The sequence below is a fragment of the Suricata suricatta genome, chromosome 12 (assembly GCF_006229205.1).
Source record: "Suricata suricatta isolate VVHF042 chromosome 12, meerkat_22Aug2017_6uvM2_HiC, whole genome shotgun sequence".
Lineage (NCBI taxonomy): Eukaryota > Metazoa > Chordata > Mammalia > Carnivora > Herpestidae > Suricata > Suricata suricatta.
The window spans coordinates 16555796-16572976 of record NC_043711.1 but is presented as its reverse complement, the minus strand read 5'-3'; the positions used below and the strand labels follow the sequence as shown (position 1 = coordinate 16572976).

Here is a 17181-nt window from a genome sequence, read left to right as displayed (position 1 = left end):
GAACTCAAGAACAGAATGGGTTGGGCCTCAAAAGGAGTCCACCTCTTGGTTCTCTTAGCTCCACTCTTGATCTGCTTAACATCTCCAGCAGCTTGAGTCCTGTGTTCATGCAACATCTAATCCAGTGCAGGATGAGAGGGTGCCAGGTTGTTTCTAAGTGAGGTAGCCTGCCTGTCCCTAGCCCACATCCTGCGGCAGAGGTGGTGCTTCGTGGACTGGCTTCATCAGCTAGTTGTCTCCATCACTAGGCTACAAGAGAGGACCATTTCCAAAGGAAAATTAGGAGGGTCAGCCACCGGGCACAACAGTGCAAGCACCTGCTGCCCACCAAGGAACCAGAACATCCTTCATTCCTCCGTTCGTTCCTGTATCCAGCATATGTTTACTGCATGTGTGCAGTGTGCCCACAGGATGAGCTAGGGGATACGTAGAGCCTCACAGCTTCTGGGGATACTGTCTGGTTGGAAAGAGAAGACAAAGATGTCAGTTCAAAATAAATACGATATATGTCAAAGGGACACAGGAGCAAACTGAAAGAGTTCCCAATGGCCAGTGCTGGAAAATAAAAGATATTTTGCAATAAAATAAAGTAGTATTGGATTATAACCCAGAGTATAAAAGAATTTTCTTGAGTTCATGTGATTGAATAAGTAAATAGGAGCAAATAGGCAAATCTGCGCAAAAATTCTAAATACTCTGTCTTCAAGGGGCTAGAATAGAACTCCTCTTCCCTAAGCATGGACTGTGCATAGTGACTTCCTTCCAAAGAATACTATATGGAGAGGGGAATAAAGAATCACTGTACGGTGGAGAACCAGACAGATACCTCCCCAGCAAGGAGGTCAGGGTCAGTGTCAGCAGTGAGCGATAGATCAGGCTGATAATACATACCCTTGATGTGTGACAGGTGAGGCACTCTACCTCTGGTCTTTCTCCCAGAAACCCATAATCCCAGCCGAATTATGGGAAGAACATTAGATGAATCCCAGTTGAGGGACTTTTTATACAGTGCCTGACCACTACTGCTTAAAACTGTCAAGGTTATCAAAAATAAATTCTGAGAAACTGACACTAAGGAAAACCATTAGTTTTCCTTTTCTCTCCCTAATGTCCTTTGTCTCTCCCAAGATCCCATGTAGGGCACCACGGTAACTTTAGTGGTCACTTTCCCTGCAGCCTCTCTTGGCTAAGACCGTTTCACAGACGCCCCTTATCTTTGATGACCTTGACAATTTGGAGGGCGGCCAGGTATTTTGTAGAGTGCTCCTCCAGTGGAATTGTCTGTTTTTCTCTAGATTAGACTAGGTTTGTGGGTTTGAGGAAGACCACAGAGAAGTGCTATTCTTTCTATATCCGTTAGCCTCCTAAGTTATTTTTTTACATTCCCATAAAGTTCAATCTTCAAGCCATAAAGCTCTTGGCACAAAAATTTTAAAAGGCTTTCTTTTTTTTTTAATATAACACAATTTATTTTTTTAACATATGCAATTATTTTCCGTCATTTACAATACAGTAGTTACAATGACACTCCAAACAGAAAAGCAAAGTAAAAAATCAGAACCCCAACTTCTATTTCATGTAATTAGACTTATACAGAAATTAGAAGGTTAAGTACCAACTAGTTCGTCACCTAATTTCACAGCTATCTGAAGTGGCATCGTTATATAGCAGCCTATCTATGATACATTCAAGATACATGATACAATATATTACTTGTTCATAAGCTACAACACAGCCTGCTTAATACCTTTCCTTAAATTCCACCTCTATACTACAGTATACTTGAGGTCCATGCAAAAAAGTAGCTACCTTAAAAAGGCTTTCTAATGGGTGTATAGAGAAATCTCCCTGTGGTTTTGTCTTTCCCAGATGATTGATGTCAAGTGCTTATTGTATTTGCATATCTTCTTTTGGTGTTTTTAGGTGTTGCCCATTTTGAATGAAGTTGTTTGGATTTCTTTTTATTGAACTGTAAGTCTTCCAATATGCTGGAGATGGCTTTCTGTACAGTCCTTTTCCTCCCCTTTTGCTGTGGTGTCCCCACAGTGCAATGCCAGCTGCACTGTGCATTCTTGCCTCTGTGTGTCCTGCACAGGGGACTCTGATCCACCCTGCCAAGTCCTGATGCTCTGAGACAGGGTCATCCTCTGTTGGAATCACTAACCAGTGGCCTTGTCGGCTTGAGAAGGGCACTTCTCTATGGAAAGAGGATGTTTCTACCAGAGGAAGAGAAGAGCAAAGCAGAAGTGGTAGAGACTTTCCATTTTGCCCATGCGTGTGACCTTGGGCAAGTTACTTAACACGTTCCTGCCCTCATTTCTGCACTCATAAAATGGGGATGCTAATCATACCTACAGTGTAGGCCGTCAGAGGATCACATGAAGGCATGCAAAGGTTTAGTGCAGTGCCTGGCCTGGCCCATCACTTGCATTTGACACATGTTTGTGGCTGGCACTGTGGCCATTGTCATTGATCACATCTGGCCAAAGTTCTGGAGGGTGACCAAAGTTCACATGCTTGGACTGCGCTCTGGGGTGCGCCAGGCCTGCACTCCTTATCTTTTAGCCTGAGCTCAGATGCCACTGTCTCCAGGAAACCTTTCCCAGCTCTCTTGCAAATGTGTGTTCTGCCTCCCCTCTGTGCTCTGTGTTTCCACCCACTAGAGATCATCTTCCATTCAAATTGTACAGTCCAGTATTTTAACATAGTAGATGCTCAAGAAAGGCTTCTTGGTGAATAGAGAAACAGCACAGCTTATTTAGCGGACCAAGAGTGTAAAGTGAGGCATTTTTCTTGGAGCATGGTAGGGTGATGAGGTGAGACCAAGTGTAGGTTGTGGGGTTTCAATTTTAATTGTATGGGCAGTGGGAAGCCAGTCCCCCAGAGGCTGCAGCATGAGGAAAGTGGCTGTGAGAAGATCAGCTGTATAGAACTTGGAGAAACTTAGACATGGAGGTGACCCTGCTTAGGGTAAGGGTGGGGGTGTGCAAGGGCGGAGGGATTGATCCTCAGGAGCTGCCAGGTCCAATTATAATAGTTTTAAGCCACAACAATATGACAACTTACAACTGACATGTTTTGGGCCACTTTGCCGGATGGTTATGTGTGTTGTTTTGTTTGGTCCTCATCGTGATGTGGTGAGGTCTGAAATTCCATCCCCGTTCCCTAGTCCATTGTCCACGGCGCACAGCTGGGGCTGGCACTAGAAGTTGAACCCAGGTGGGTCCCCTGAGACTGCCCTTCCCACAACACCACACCCCCTTACCTGCCCAGGCTGGAGGACAAGGACCAGGAGCTCCGTTTTCCAGAAGAGCTGAGTTAACAGGCGTCCTATGTCATGGTCTGAAGAGAGCTGTTGGGTGTGTCAGTGTAAAGATAAACTCCCTGGAGTTTGCTCTGTCTGCATGTAAAGGAAGGACTGTGTTTTAAACAAAACAAGCCTGAGGTCTCTGGCACTGGCCTGGCTCCCCGAGACCAGGTCATCATGAAACCTGAACTTCACACTAAGCCCTGCCTGGCAGGCTGCAGAGCTGGGTGGGCTGCCAGGGCCAGCATTGCAGTGTTGTGGTGGCCAGCTGACCCTGGACACAGGGCTTCCAAGGAGCCCTGGTCAGGGGCCTCATACTGTGAATGCTGGTGGCCAGAGACCCCAGGGATCCCTAGGACCTCAGCTTGCCTCCTACACTGCTCATGTTGGGCCTTCCCGTCTGTTTCCTGTTCTTCACCGGAACTCTCATGGTTCCCGGCTACCCAGACATGCAGGCTGTTGAGAAACGAGCACTGAGAATTGGGTGGCCTTGGCTTTAGTCCTGGCTCAGCTGTCTGTCAGCTGTGTCCTTGGACACATACTGTTATCTCTTTGGACCTCGGTTTTCCCAAGGCTGCACTCAAGGTGTCTGCCAAGGCTGGACTCGTCTCCAGGGCCAGTGTGGGGACATCTGACTTTCAGGCTCTCTCAGCACCCACCTGGCAATGGGCTTCTTCCAGGCTCTTGACCTGAGGGTCCTCACATCTCATCAGGCGTTGGCCGAGGGCCCCTTCAGTTCCTTGCCTTGTGGACCTTCCAGAACAGCTGACAAATAGCTGATTTCATTAGAAAGATGATTCCAAAAGAGGGGGGCAGAGGAAGAATTATAGTCATTTTCTCCTTGTAATTTTTATTCTTGTATGTGGCAAAATACAACAGAAAATTTATCATCTAAACCCTTTTTAAGTGTATAGTTCACTGGTATTAAATATATTCATTTGTGCAGCCATCCATCTCTATAACTTTTCATCTTGTAAAACAGAAACTTTGTACCCATTAATACCCCAGCCCCTGGCACCCACCATTCTTCTGTCTCTATAAATTTCACTACTTTAGGTACCTCATATAAGTAGGGTTGTACAGTACAGTAGAATTCACCCAGCATAATGTCCTCAAGAATCATAGTCTTCTGTAACCAAATCTTAGAAGTGACCTGTCATTACTTTTGTTGTGGTCTGTGTGTCAGAAGCAGGTCATTAGATGTAGCCCCCTCTCAAGGGGGCTCGCCTGTAGGCAGGAGCCCCAGGAGGTGGGGGTGACTGGGGCCATGTAAGAAGCCTGCCTGCCATAGCTTCCATCTAGTGAGGGGTCTGGGTCCCCTGGCCCTTACGCTGCCTCCGTCACTCACTCACCTTGGATACCACGTGTTGTGTCTGTTTCTATGTCTGTTTCTCACTTTAATATCTAGTAGCGATTATAATGGGGCCCGGTGTAGTGAGTGGTGGGCCCTGCCCTCATCCCGGCTGCCCTTTCGGTGCCTGCCTGCTTGCTCTCCAGCCTCCAGTATCTGCATCTCTTACGTCAGAGGATCTCTGGTGAAGACCTGAGGTGCTAGAGGATTCATGCCCCCTAGGAGCAGCCCTCAAGCAGTAGCTGCAGGGGTTGGTGTGTAATACCTCAGCTCTCTGATCCCTTATGTGGGATGACTCAGCTATAGCCCATTACTGACAGAGGTCACTTGTCCAGTAACACCCTTTGTTGGCTGCTTTCCCTCCCTTGTTCCTGTCCTTACTCCCCTTGTAGTTTCTGCACCTTCCAAATAAACCACCCAGCTTAGGGTCTGCTACTGGGGCCCAAACTGAGATAGTGAATGACAAGAGTCAGGCCCATGCCCATTGAATAACCACTGTGAGAGAATTTTGATGCCCAGAAGAGGGGGTTGAGGGCACATATGTTGGGTGATGAGTTTGCTGTGATCATGTTAAATGAGGGGACCAAGACCTTGGAAGAATTGGAAAGGCCTGGAATAGCTGCTTGGGAAGTTCATTTGGAAGTCCGGGAGGGTGTGAAGAGGCTGCCAGCAGGAGGCTCAGCCAAGGCCGGGAAGCAGGGCTGTGCAGTAGGAATCACTGGTACCTGGTTCTTGTCTGGTGAGGCTGGCCGTCCGAGGCACGCAAACAGAGGAGCCGTGGGTTTACCCAGCACTGGTGGGAGGGCAGAGGAGAGAGTTCCAGGGCGAGGGAGTACATGTTCCTGTGAAAATCTGATGAAAGCCATGGATCCTCTCCCCTAAAAATGAAGATGATGGTAATAATATATACACTTACAAGCAGAAACTTAAAGAAATTGGGGAACAGGGTGCTCCTAGAACTCCTAGAGTCCAGGGAGAGGGCTCTCATTTCTGAGATATGTTCATTAGTACTTCATTGAAATGGTGTCCCCAAATGGTCCTGGATGGGGAGAAGGTGCCTGGGTGGGAAGGGAGCTCGAGAAGAAGTGGAGGACCCAGGAGTTAGAAGGAGTTTCACACCCAGAAACTAAGGGTTCAGTTGCACAGGCTCAGTGGGCGCAAGGGTGGAGGTAGAGGGCAGAAGTGGTATGTGCAGTCACAGCTTTCTGCCCAGTGGGAACAAACCCAGGGCTGGAGGCCCCCCAGTGTCATGCTGTCCCTGGATGACACGCTGTATCCTTCACAGGGTTTGAGGATGATTGTCCTGGGGTTGGCTCTCCTTGTGAGCTGTCCATCTCCAGAGAGCTCCTCCCCACTCAGGCCTGTGTGAGGAGTTGAGTCACAGCTGCTTGCTGTTCAGGTCAGAGCCTGCGGCAGCCAGCTCCATCCAGGTTCCTCTGTGCCTTTGGGCAGCTTCTAGCGGCCTTAGTCCAGTACAAATAACAAAGCAGGTGAGGCCTTCTGTCCCCAGAACCTTTGTAAGACTTGGCTTCATAAGTGTAAACTTCACAAAGGTGTAGGGGGTTGCCTTGAGTTGTACCTTTGTGCCCAGGGGCCCAGGAGGCCTTAGCTTGCTGTTCGTGCTCAGCATCCTGAGTTTGGCTTGTGCAATAACCTGTAGTCAGGCATCATCGAGCGGCTAAGTGGCATTTCATCTACTCCTCCACTCTTGGAGTCCCTGATGGCAGCACAGGTGTGGGGACGGCCCTCTGAGCTCCCTCCAGCCGGCACCACAGCATGTCATGGCCATGGACAGTCTTCCCTGCCTGCAGTTGGATATGACACTGTAACTCCAGGGCAGCCTTGCAGAGCACTGCTTTCGTCTGGTCACCACCTCAGAGGCACTTGGGCTTTTCTATGCCAGCTGGTTAGAATCCAGACAGCCCAGTCAGGCATCATCATAGCCACCCCTCATTTGAGCTATGATTTGTGTTATTACCTGGCAGGACTCCTTTGTGCTGTCTAGTCTGGCTGTGCTCTCAGTGTCACTTGCACCCCAGAGGCCCTCAACGTCTCTCTCCTGCCAGTCCTTCCCCACCTCGTGGCTCTGCTCACCCTCTCCCTTGGCTGTAATCTGGTCACGGCTAGTTCGGTACCTCATTATGGGGGTGCCCCATCACAGGGAGTTTTTGGTTCCTGTGACATGTCTGAGCACTTTAGTCATTTAGGTGCCTGTTGTTAGCTCTTTAAGGACGGGTTTTTTGTGAAAAAGTGTGATGTCCAGGGAGGAGACCTGGGTTTGAGACCTTGCACCACCCTGCAGGAGTCATGAAGCCCCAGCTGGTCACCCTGCATCTCAAAGGACTGTTGTAGGGGGTTGATGACATGATGTACCACACTTTATTGCTAACATTTCCAATAATACCTAATCTCTGCATGTGCTATATGTGTGTGTGTGTGTCTGTGTGGTGTAAGGTGTGTGTGCATCTTGATGCTGCAGGGTGAATGTCAGTCACCCCCCTTCTCACAATGAGGAAACTGAAATCCAGAGAAGTAAAAATTGTTTTCAGGGCCATATACTTGGAGAGCTGGGATTTAAAATTGGGTCTTTTGATCTTTAAAAACCACTGACCTGTAAGTGGCAAGATCAGTAAAACAGGGTACACCCTGTTGGGAGCTGATGGTCTGTGTGAAATTGGCAGGAGTTTGTCATCGAGGGCTAGATGGTGGACGTTTGAGGCTTTGTGGATCATGCGGTCTCTGTTTTGAACACTCACCTCTGCCATTGTGTGAAAGCAGCCATGGACAGTAAGGAACAGAGTGGGGCTGGCTGTGTTCCAGTAAAACTTGATTTAGAAAAGTAGGTGCTGGCCTTGATTTAGCCTGTGGCCATAGATCTTTTGGGAAGTGTGTAGGAATGTGGTTCATAAATTGCAAAGAGCCTCTTGGGGATGTCTTCACTTTTGAAGGTCTGCCCTTTGGGCCCCACAGTCCTTTGCCCATAGTAGATGCTCAGTAAATCCTTAGTGAGGACCCATTTCTCCCTCATGTGCAGGCTGACCTTTTCACCCCCACTCATTTCTTCTGCAGTACGTGGGTGCCCCTGTGGCTTATATCCAGCAGATATTTGTGAAGTCCTCGGTGTCTCCGTGGCACAAAAACCTCCTGGCAGTCGATGTGTTTCGTTCACCTCTGTCCCGGGCATTCCAGCTGGTGGAAGAGATCCGGAACCACGTGCTGCGAGACAGGTATCCCTTCAGAAGGTGGGCCAGGGTGTGTGGTCGTTGGTGTGACTCCACTGAGTCAGCCAGAGCTGCAGAAACTGCACAAGTGAGAATGGTGGGTGAGCCACTTTCACATTCCTCAGCGTCCTGGGGGCCACTGTGGCCTCACTACCCCTCAGCCTACACAGATGGCACACATAGTTTCGTCCTCGGGTCTCAGAATAGGTGTCCACGGGGCTGACCCTGTGATGAGCTGATGGGGAACTGCCTGACTCATGCCCCAGAAGGCTTATTGCCTGGTGGTTATGGGATGTGGATGTGGCTGTGGTGGCCAAGCTGAGGAGAAGCACACTTCCCTGGGGGTCGCTTCTGAGCCCTGGCCTGGGTGGCGCTCCCCAGCCCCCACTGGGTCTCTGGAGTGTGCTGGCTTCACAGGCTGCTTCACCGGCTGGGGTTTAGTTAGCCGAGGGCTTTGACACATATTTTGGTGAATTAAGTGAAGCCCCGAATTTTCACCCTCGCTTCTCTGCCCACTGAATTGGCTGAGGTGTCTTCGTCAGTGAGCGGTTGTGCATGTTCCCAGAACTCACTTCTCAGAGAGGCTTGGGCCCCAAATGTACTTTGAAAGTCAGTCAGCCACATGGTTTGGTTATTGGCCACCTTAAAGAACTTTCTCCTGCTGCCCTAATGCTGAGGCTCTTAGAGATACCAGGCACCTGGGAACCTGATGACAGAGGGTCCCCTGTAAGTGCAGTGGGCCTGCCTGTGCTCGCAGATATGGCAGGAGCCTTGTCCTGTGTTTTGCACAGTTCCGGGACCAGGGGCCTGGAGGAGGTGTGCCTGCAGGTGACCGATCTACTGCCTGGCCTCAGGAAGCTCCGGAACCTACTTCCTGAGCATGGCTGCCTGCTGCTGTCCCCTGGGAACTTCTGGCAGAATGACCGGGAGCGCTTCCATGCGGATCCTGACATCATTGGGACCATCCACCAGCATGAGCCCAAGACCCTGCAGACCTCAGCCACGCTCAAAGGTACCCCAAGCAGGTTCCCTAGGAGCCAGCAGGGTGCCTGTTGGTCACTGTGTCCTTTTTGATGGGTGCTCTGCAGATTGGGGGTTACCCTGTGTTTCTTAGGGTAGGGTAGGGATTTTGGGGGGCTCTACAGCAGCTGCCTTCCTCTCTCAGTACCTGCCGGTTTCCATCCGCAGACTTGCTGTTTGGTGTTCCCGGGAAGTACAGCGGGGTGAGCCTCTACGCCAGGAAGAGGATGGTCTCGTACACCATTACCCTGGTCTTCCAGCGCTACCACGCCAAGTAAGGCCGTTGCCTCAGGGCTCCTGGCTGGGTTGTGGGATGGTATGAGGCTTTGAGTGGTCCCCGTTCTGTTCTGGGGTATCCAGAATGCCCCCTGGGAGCTTAGAGTTTTCAGGCTTCCTGTCGAAATGTTTTTCTCTCTTAGATTGAGGGATGCTGTCTTTTCACATTTGAGCAGAGATGACCTGACTTCTGGTTAAGAATAGGGACTAAGGCAGGGCTGGAAAATTTAGTGTCCTGGTGCCTCCACTGGGCTTTCTTGAGCCTGTGACAGGGGTCCCCAGCTGGAGACTACTGAGCCCCATGTGTCCTCAGGCCTTCCCAGCAAAGTGCTGTAGGCAGCTCCCTAGCAAGTAGGGAGAGAGCACAGGAGATGCCTCCAGTTGGCTGTCCTGGTGGGCATTGGGCATTGGGTTTGGCATTGATAGGCTGGGAAAAGGATGAAGAAGGAGCGGGGCAGGGGGGATGGGGAGCTCCTGAGACAACATTGTAACTCTTACAAGGCCCCTTGGAAGGGAAATTCAGGGAATTTCCTGAAATTCAGAAACCACAGAAAAGCTCCCTCCATGATGGGGAGGAGGGAGGCCCTGATGGGCCTTCCTTTCCGGGGTTGTCTTTGCCCCTGGCCCAGGAGGCCCAGGAGGCCCGTCCATCTGTCCCACCTGCTCCATGACCAGGTTCCTGGGCAGCCTGCGGGCTCGGCTGATGCTCCTGCACCCCAGCCCCAACTGCACCCTTCGGGCGGAGAGCCTGGTCCACGTGCACTTCAAGGAGGAGATTGGCATCGCCGAACTCATACCCCTCGTGACAACCTACATCATCTTGTTTGCCTACATCTACTTCTCCACACGTAGGTCCACGGCACAGAGGCTGGGGGCTTCCGCCAGGCTACCCGGGCATCCCAGACCGCATGCTTCCCTGCCTCGGGAGGCGGCTTGGGGAGAGAGGTCAGACACCCAGGGCTTCATGCCCCAGCAGAGTCTCGGGGGCTTGGGTGGGTCCATGGCTTCTCTGGCTTCTCAGGAAAAGACCTGAGAAGCAGTTCCTGGGTAGTGGTTGCCAAAACACATACTTTTTCTCTGAGACTGGGAAGTATATGTGGCCGTCCTTTTCTTTGGTTAAACCAGGGGCCATCCCTTCCTTAGCTGTCAGGGCACACTCGACTCCTAGGAGCTCCACACAGAAGGGCCTGTGTGAGTCAGGGTCTGATGTGCCCTCTCTGCTCTCCAGGCAAGATCGACATGGTCAAGTCCAAGTGGGGGCTGGCCCTGGCTGCCGTGGTCACAGTGCTCAGCTCGCTGCTCATGTCTGTGGGGCTCTGCACACTCTTCGGCCTGACACCCACCCTCAATGGCGGGTAGGTCCCCACCAGGCTCCACTGAGCTTCAGGGAGTGCCCTCAGGCTGAAGAGGCCCTGGGCTTAGGTTACCCTGGATCTTCATGTTGTTATTTTGACATTTAAGAGGTACATTTTTTACCTTTGAGTTACTGGGCTTGTATTCATACACATGTGTATGTAGTATGTCTGTATATACATATATTACATACAGAGGTATGTGTACATACATGTGTATACATGTGGGACATGTTTATGCATGTGTATGCCCTCGTACTGCGTGTGTGTGTTGTATGTAGGTGTCAGTGTAAGTGTGTTCATATATCATACACACTCCTGCATAATACTCCTTGATGGCGTAAGGTACACATGGGTAGGAGGCTACAAAAGGTATTTCTTCTCTTTTTTACTATTAAAACATTTAAATGACTAATAGAATAGGTCATTTCAGAGTAAGTTTTTAAAACATGGTAAGCACAGGGGCACGCAGGTGGCTCAGATGGTTGAGCATGACCTCACGGTTTATTTGAGTCCCGCATAAGCTCTGAACTGTCAGCGTGGAACCTGCTTGGGATTCTGTCTTCTCTCTCTCTCTCTCTCTCTCTCTTTTTTTTTTTTAATTTTAATGTCTTTTATGTATTTTTGAGAGACAGAGAGAGACAGTGCGAGCAGGGGAGGGTCAGAGAGAGAGGGAGACACAGAATGTGAAGCAGGCTCCAGGCTCTGAGCGAGCTGTCAGCACAGAGCCCGATGCGGGGCTCGAACCCACAAACCATGAGATCATGACCTGAACCGAAGCCAGACGCTTAACCAACTGAGCCACCCAGGCGCCCCTATCTTCTCTCTACATGCCTTCTCTCTCTCTCTCTCTCAAAAATAGATGGATAAACATCGTTAAAAAAAAACACACAAGCACACTTGAATTTGCCACTTTTGCTTTCTTTTGTCCTTTCTTTCCAAGTCGGCTGGAAGCCGTGTCTTCGAGGCCCCGCCTACTTGTCCATTAGTGGTCACTGACTGACTGACTGGCTGTCCCCACCCTGGCTTGTCAGGCCAGTTGCAGGAGCAGCGATGTTGTGTTCTCTGTTACTTCCCTTGCTCCTAGAACACTTGCTTCCTTTCCTGAACCGGAAGTGGACACCCCCCTTCCCTGTGGCGGGCTGCTGTGCCCTCCTCAGAGCCCTCATTCCACTGCCTCACGGCAGAGATCCCCTGAGGCACACTGCAGCTGGTGTGCCCTGTCTCTCTTAGTTCATCACCGATGATGTGAGCCTGGGGTCCCGGAGAGCTGGGATTTTTCTTTAGGACCAGTTCTCCAAAGAGCCTCTCCAGAGCTGAGCAGGACTTGGGGCTCCTCTCAGTCCCCTTTCACTTCGTCCCGATGGCTTGGCCAGCAGTGCTGCGGAGGCCAGGGTCCTTTCCTCTGGCCAGCGGAGTCTCTTGTGGGAGAAGGCTGCTCCAACAGCTGGGGGCCCCTCTGGCCCTCCTTCTGCTGGGCTGCATAGAGGGAGGCAGGGATGCTTGCTGGCCTGAAAGCCCAGAGCTAGGTAGGCAGAGGCCCTGTGTGGCCCAGCGGGGGAGTCTAGGGCTTCTGCCCTGTGCTTCGGTAAGTCACTCAGCAGCCTCCCACTACAGGCTTTAAGTCCCGCAGCCCTCCTGGGACCCAAACCTATTGAGAATCAGCATGTGTTGGGGGCCCTCCTCAGCACTGTCCTTACCTTCTCCCTCTCTGTCCTCAGAGAGATTTTCCCCTACCTTGTGGTGGTTATTGGGTTAGAGAACGTGCTGGTGCTCACCAAGTCCGTGGTGTCGACCCCAGTGGACCTCGAGGTGAAGCTGCGTATCGCCCAAGGTAACATGGCCGGCTGTGGGGGTGCGCCAGGGAGGGCGGTGGGCGGTCTATGCTGGGCCTCCTCCTGCGGGGGAGATGGGGCGCCCCAGAAATCGCCCTTGCCCTGTCCTCTAGTGTAATCTGGTGTGGGCCACCAGGCCTTGGCAGCTTGTTAGCGTGTACTCTGAGGAACCAACGAGTCGTTGGACTTTACTTTGTCCTGGTTCACATGTCAGTAAGAACACAAACTGGACTCTGCTTCGGGACTGGTGTGTTCAGTGGCCCTTTGTCCAGCCCTGGTGCTTTCTCTCCCTGCCGCACGCCACCACACTCCACCACACTCGGCCCAGGCTTCTGCGGCTGCTCACTTAAGAGATGCTGCCTGCTGCCTCCACAGCTGCCAGAAAGGCCCTGTGGACTCAGTGCCAGGAGCTGGGGACCGGGGTTCTGAGGAAAGTGGGCAGAGAGTCTAGGCCTGAAAGTCTGAACTGTTGCACTTCTCCGGACCCCAGGTGGGAACAAGGCCAAGGGTAGGCTGTTTACTCACTCAAGGAACCTTCGTGAGCTTCTGTGAGAGGTCCGGCCCTGCACTAGATGGGGAGCTCTGAGGACATGAGGGGATGTGGCCCCTTCCCCACCAGGGGCTCACTGTGGGAGTGGGTGGAGGAAGAGCACAGCCGGCACTTCCATTGCTCAGGCCTCTGCCGTGTGTGGGCAGCACACTCACACCATGCCTCTTGCGACCGGACGGAACAACTCATGGAGGCTGGCTGTGCCAGAGTGGGTGGCACTTGACTTTCCTCTCAGGTCTGCTCATCTTGGCTCTGTCTCTCCCTTCCTCTGTTCCCTCCTCCCCCCTGCCCCCTTCCCTGTGGCGGCTATGCAGCCACGACAGCACCTGGAGCCTGGGCACCGGCAGGGTCCCAAGCCTGGGGCGCTGTGGTGGAATGGCTGCCTCGGAAGGCTGGGTGCCTTCCCCATGCCTCTCCCCTCTGAGGAGCACGAGGCTGTGTGCAGACGTGTGCTGGCCGCATGGCCCTGTTGTTGTTCTCTGCAGGCCTAAGCAGCGAGAGCTGGTCCATCATGAAGAACATGGCTACAGAGCTGGGCATCATCCTCATTGGCTACTTCACCCTGGTGCCTGCCATCCAGGTAAGACCCCAGGGCCACCACGTGGGTGAGCGCAGAAGCAATTGTCCAGTTCCCCAGCTGTGCAGCTCTATGCAGGGTGCACCCCTCTCTCTCAACACAGGCACCCTCGCCTGGGAGATGGGGCCTCTCTTGCTACCAGGACGGTGGTTCTGTGCACAGTGCTTCTGGCAGGCCTGGTTCAGGGGTTCTCAGCCCAGTTCAGTCAGACCTGTTTCTCATTTCTTGGGCAGAAACACCATGGGGCCCCTGAACTGGTGCCTTCCTCTCTCCTAGGCTTAGCTCTGACCCCCATATGTGGCCTCTGGACACATGGTCCCCCCATAGGAGGGCTGCCAGCCATTGCTCAGAGTGGCTCCTGCTCCTGGCCAGGCGCCTCCCTCAGCTGTGGGGCTGTGAGCAGGCGGAGGACGACCTCCACTGAGCCAGAACCCAGATTCCGTGACCGATGCTGGTGGGGCTGCAGGAAGGGCGTGACGACCTCCCTGTCCTTCCCAGGGCTGGCGGGCCTACTGAGTTGTGGGGGTGAACAGAGGGCTGCAGGCTTTTCCCCAGAAGACCCAGAGGGCACCTGCAGGACACATTGCCATCTTGGGACATTGGAGCAGACATGGCCACTGTAATAGCCCCCTCCTTTCCCCCCAGTATCGAATGACAGCTGTGATAAGGGGCAGGGGAGGAAGGCTGAAATATGAGCAGATTCCATCTGTTGTCAGAGCTTGGGGAACAGAGAGACCACCTTTTTTCAGTTTCAGGGCAGAAATTAATTCCCTCCTGTCCTCTCACCCATCCTGGTGCCTTATAGTCCCTGGCCAGGAAGCTTTCTGGGGGCCCTGATGGTGGGTCAGGCCTCTGCTCTGGGCAGATGTTGGTCACAGCATTTGAGCAGAGCCAGGGAACAGTTGGTAGGGGAGGACTTTTTGGGGAACAGGCTGGTGGGCCTCTGATCTTTCAAGGTTGGATCAGGCTCTCCTCTCTTGGGCGATTGGAAGGTTTAGGGAGAGCACACACCCTCTGGCCTTCTGTGCATAAGGGTGCATGGGGGGGGGGGGGTCTCTGCTGCCCCCTGGTGGGGAGATGGGAGGAGCTGGCACCATCCCCCCTTGGCCACTCCTAGACTCAGAACTTACTAGCATCTCTGTCTTTGCTGTGCTCTGCTTGCCACTGCTCTGCAGATTCTGAAGTGCCTGCAAGCAGGGAACTGCTTCTAGGGTGCGAGGCTCTGATGTCATCGTGTCCCCTCATCTCTAATTCCAGGAGTTCTGTCTCTTTGCCGTTGTGGGCCTGGTGTCAGACTTCTTCCTTCAGATGCTGTTTTTCACCACTGTCTTATCCATTGACATTCGTCGGATGGAGGTAGAAGTGGGCTGTGCCCTGCCCCACCTGCCTCCTCCCTGGTCCTCAGCATGCTCAGGGCTTGGGGTGAGGGCAGTGTGGGCCTTGGTCAGGGGCAGCTGCCCCCCCCCCTCCCCAGCCACGTGGGCAGCCCCTGGACAGCAGCCTTGAGCCCTGACTACTTACTGCACCCCCAACAGCTAGCGGACCTGAACAAGCGGCTGCCCTCTGAGGCCTGCCTGCCCCCAGCAAAGCCAGTGGGGCGGCCAGCACGCTTCGAGCGGCAGCTGGCCGTGCGGCCGTCCACACCCCACACCATCACGCTGCAGCCATCCTCCTTCCGAAACCTGCGGCTCCCAAAGAGGCTGCGTGTCATTTACTTCCTGGCCCGCACTCGCCTGGCACAGCGCCTTATCATGGTATGTGCCACCCCTGCCCTGCTCTCCAAGGGCCAGCACCCAGTTCCCTCCAGACTCTTGCTCTTTGCCTTGGAAGTGAGGGGTGTGCCTCAGACCGTCATGGCCCTGTGAAGCCTGAGTTTGGGAGGCTGCCCACCATACCTTCCTGGTCAGACCCTGGTGGCTTCTGAGGTGAAGCAGCCCCAGTGGATCAGGTAGAGGAGCCCTCTTCTTAGAGGGACCCCGGACAGGAGCCTGGTAGATGGGGTGGAACCACCATGGTAGGAGCTACCGTGGTTCCCGGAGCAGGTTTGCCTGCTACCTAGTGTGCAGGCATCAGAAAATTCTGGCCAAAATGATTCACTGGCTGGGCTTGGTGGGGCGGTGCCCCCATGGAGCTGCAGTGAGAGGGAGCAGAGCTGAGATCCTCTGAGGATGGGGGCACCCATAGGTGTCTCTGGAACAGGTCAGCCAGCTGGTCCCTCTTGCTGTGCTGACCATGGGAATGGTGGCCACTTTTTGAGATGGGGATTGGGGAAGTTCTGAGGGTGCCTTTTGTATATCTAGGCCAGGAAACCCAAACCGTGACCATGGAAAGGGAACTAGGCCCCTCTGATGGCAATTGGCCCAGGTGGTAGTGAAAGGACTTAAGGCAGAGGGAAGACAGATTGGGACCTGTGTCCTCTCCCCATCCCCAAGCCTAAGGTCCCTGTGCTGCTTCCTCCTGGCACGAGGGCCGAAGCTGCCAGGGCTCAGGGCCACCCAAAGGCCACGCTGAGCACCCACTGCCCCCCTGCAGGCTGGCACAGTTGTCTGGATCGGCATCCTGGTGTACACGGACCCGGCAGGGCTGCGCACCTACCTTGCTGCGCAGGTGACAGAACAGAGCCCGCTAGGCGAGGGCGCCCTGACTCCCATGCCTGTGCCTAGCGGCGTGCTGCCTGCCAGCCACCCGGACCCTGCCTTCTCCATCTTCCCTGCTGATGCCCCTAAGTTGTCAGAGAACCAAACATTGCTGGGAGAGCCACCTGAGTCTGGGGGTCCGGCAGAGGGCGCCCATGATGGCCCAGCTCCAGAGGTAACCTGGGGACCTGAGGATGAGGAACTCTGGAGGAAACTCTCCTTCCGCCACTGGCCTACGCTCTTCAGCTACTACAACATCACCCTAGCCAAGAGGTGAGGTGGGCTGTGCCAGGTGCCACCTCGCCACTTGGTGTCAGCTCACCAACCCCAGAGCATCCCTTCCCCCTCTAGTGGGAGACCCACTGGTTTGAATTCTGCCTTTCCTTCCAGAGAAAACGCATAGGGTTGTGAGGAACTAGCGTTCCAGACAGCCACAAACCAAGTCCGTGGCATTGGGCTGTGCTCTGGGGAGCCCCAGGCCACTGCCAGTCCCTTGCTGGAATGAGATCCATCCGCTGGCTTTTGCTCACTCTGTGCCACGATGGTACTATGGGTACTGCTGTCTGTACCAGAGCAGGGTTGGCTGTTGGAGCTGGGCTGAGAGGGACAGAACTGCACCACTCCCACTCCCACTCCCCAAGACCGTCCCCAGAGAGTTTATTTGGAGTCCTGCAGGTTGAGCCAGTGCGCCTGGCAAGCAGGGAGGGGCTCCCCTGAAGGCACCCTGCCGACCTGCCCCCACCCCCACCCCTGCCTGCCACCAGGTACATCAGCCTGCTGCCCGTCATCCCGGTCACGCTGCGCCTCAACCCCAGGGAGGCCCTGGAGGGGCGGCACCCTCAGGACGGCCGCAGCTCCTGGCCCCCGCGGCGGCCCGGGCCGGGCGGGCCCTGGGAGGCCGGTCCCAGGGCCCCGGGGACAGCGCAGGCCCACGGCGACGTCACCTTGTACAAGTAAGGCCCGCGAGGCTTGGGGGTGGGGGTGTTGGCCGGCGGGGGGCCCGCCTTGCACCTAACCACGCTCCGGCCCGCGCAGGGTGGCGGCGCTCGGCCTGGC

The 17181-nt window shown here is 53.8% G+C and overlaps 1 protein-coding gene across 1 annotated transcript in view; it reads left to right on the top strand.

Moving 5' to 3' along the window:
- SCAP (SREBF chaperone) overlaps nucleotides 1–17181 on the top strand; it is a 36482-nt gene that overhangs the window by 15329 nt on the left and 3972 nt on the right. Inside the window, exons 3-14 of the mRNA XM_029917868.1 lie at nucleotides 7728–7885; nucleotides 8671–8891; nucleotides 9068–9173; nucleotides 9851–10023; nucleotides 10404–10530; nucleotides 12249–12361; nucleotides 13398–13492; nucleotides 14747–14845; nucleotides 15025–15243; nucleotides 16022–16398; nucleotides 16890–17078; nucleotides 17161–17179. Coding sequence (XP_029773728.1) covers nucleotides 7728–7885; nucleotides 8671–8891; nucleotides 9068–9173; nucleotides 9851–10023; nucleotides 10404–10530; nucleotides 12249–12361; nucleotides 13398–13492; nucleotides 14747–14845; nucleotides 15025–15243; nucleotides 16022–16398; nucleotides 16890–17078; nucleotides 17161–17179 — 1896 coding nt within the window. The remainder of the gene's footprint in view (nucleotides 1–7727; nucleotides 7886–8670; nucleotides 8892–9067; nucleotides 9174–9850; nucleotides 10024–10403; nucleotides 10531–12248; nucleotides 12362–13397; nucleotides 13493–14746; nucleotides 14846–15024; nucleotides 15244–16021; nucleotides 16399–16889; nucleotides 17079–17160; nucleotides 17180–17181) is intronic.